Source organism: Volvox carteri (genome assembly GCF_000143455.1).
Source record: "Volvox carteri f. nagariensis unplaced genomic scaffold VOLCAscaffold_11, whole genome shotgun sequence".
NCBI lineage: Eukaryota > Viridiplantae > Chlorophyta > Chlorophyceae > Chlamydomonadales > Volvocaceae > Volvox > Volvox carteri.
The window spans coordinates 412775-414193 of NW_003307554.1; the positions used below are offsets into that span (position 1 = coordinate 412775).

Here is a 1419-nt window from a genome sequence, read left to right on the forward strand (position 1 = left end):
TCTGATGGGGTGTACACTGTGGGCAGCTCGTCAGCACCGGGGGCCCTGACCGGGCCAAAACACAGGGGCGGGGGGCAGCCATTAACCGGAACCACCAAACGCAACCTGTTTCCTGGCCCATCGCTATTGTCTCCATATGACGAACGCTGATGTTTGGCCCGCTCGAGCGGGCATCTTTCACAACCATACCAATAATGCAATGCTTGAGCTTCACTGCTGCATGAATACCTCTGTCACTACCCACCCTTACTGTTTTACCCCATACAGTTGTGGTCGAGATGGAGGTGGACATAGTGCAGCGTGCAATGAATAATCCAACCTTGCAGCCCAGTTCACCTGCAATCCTCATGAACACACAGTCCGCAAGCCAGAAGCCTGTTAGCCGCCAATGCTGGCATGTCGACCTCAGTGAGGGCCAGACTGGCTTCGTGGTGCTTGCAGCTGTGCAGCAATGTTCACTGCTCGTCTTCCCTGGCAGCCACAAGCAGGTGCAGGAGTACTGGCGGCTGCAGAAGCTACTGGAAATGGAGAAGATTGGGGAGGCCACTTTGAAGGCGTGCCTCTCCAGCAATTTTAACAGCGTTAAGGCTGTGCGGATCAACCTCGATCTGGGGGACATCCTTTTCATGTCTGGACACACCATTCATGCGGGAGACCGGGGCATTGACAAGCACCCCGCCCTGCGCATGCACTGGTATGTCACTGAGAAGAAACAGAAGAATGAAACCATGCAGATTGCTCTGTTTGGTGAGGACTTTGCCAGTAGATTCCAGTGATATGCCAGCAGTTAACTGGCAGTTAACTGCTGGCATATCACTGGAATCTTTGCCAGTAGGGAGGGCAAAGGACGGCAAGGGAATGCAAGGGAGGGCAAGGGAGGGCAAGGGAGGGCAAGGGAGGGCAAGGGAGGGCAAGGGAGGGCAAGGGAGGGCAAGGGAGGGCAAGGGAGGGCAAGGGAGGGCAGAGGAGGAAAGAGGAGAGCAAGAGACGGCAGAGGAGGGAAGTGGAGAGCAAGGGGCGGCAGAGGAGGGCATGAGAGGCCAAGGGAGGGCAAGGTATGGCAGAGGAGAACAGAGGAACGCAAGGGATGGCAGAGGAGGACAGAGGAGAGCAAGGGATGGCAGAGGAGAGCAAGAGAGGTCAAGGGTTGGCTGAGGAGAGCAGGAAATGGCAAGGGAGGCTACAATGTTGTGGACTCATAGGCCAGCAGTTGCTTGGTTGTGTATGCAGCAGGCATGAAGGTGGGGTTTGCATGCAAAACGTCGGGTTGTATGTGGTGGAGCAGGTCACTGGATATGAAGGGAGGATCTTGAATCTGAACATTGACATCTTTTCTTCTATCTTAAGCTCAGGGCCTACTTTAGGTGCAGCACGTTGTGTTGTAGTCACGAGAGACAGGATACAGATCATTCAACCTTG

At 54.8% G+C, this 1419-nt stretch overlaps 1 protein-coding gene across 1 annotated transcript in view; it reads left to right on the forward strand.

Moving 5' to 3' along the window:
• The window catches only part of VOLCADRAFT_89032 (uncharacterized protein), a gene marked incomplete at both ends in the record, with an annotated part of 36384 nt that overhangs the window by 34506 nt on the left and 459 nt on the right, over positions 1 to 1419 (forward strand). Inside the window, 3 exons of the mRNA XM_002948633.1 lie at positions 268 to 408; positions 655 to 747; positions 836 to 1055. Of these exons, the coding sequence (XP_002948679.1) occupies positions 268 to 408; positions 655 to 747; positions 836 to 1055 (454 nt within the window). The remainder of the gene's footprint in view (positions 1 to 267; positions 409 to 654; positions 748 to 835; positions 1056 to 1419) is intronic.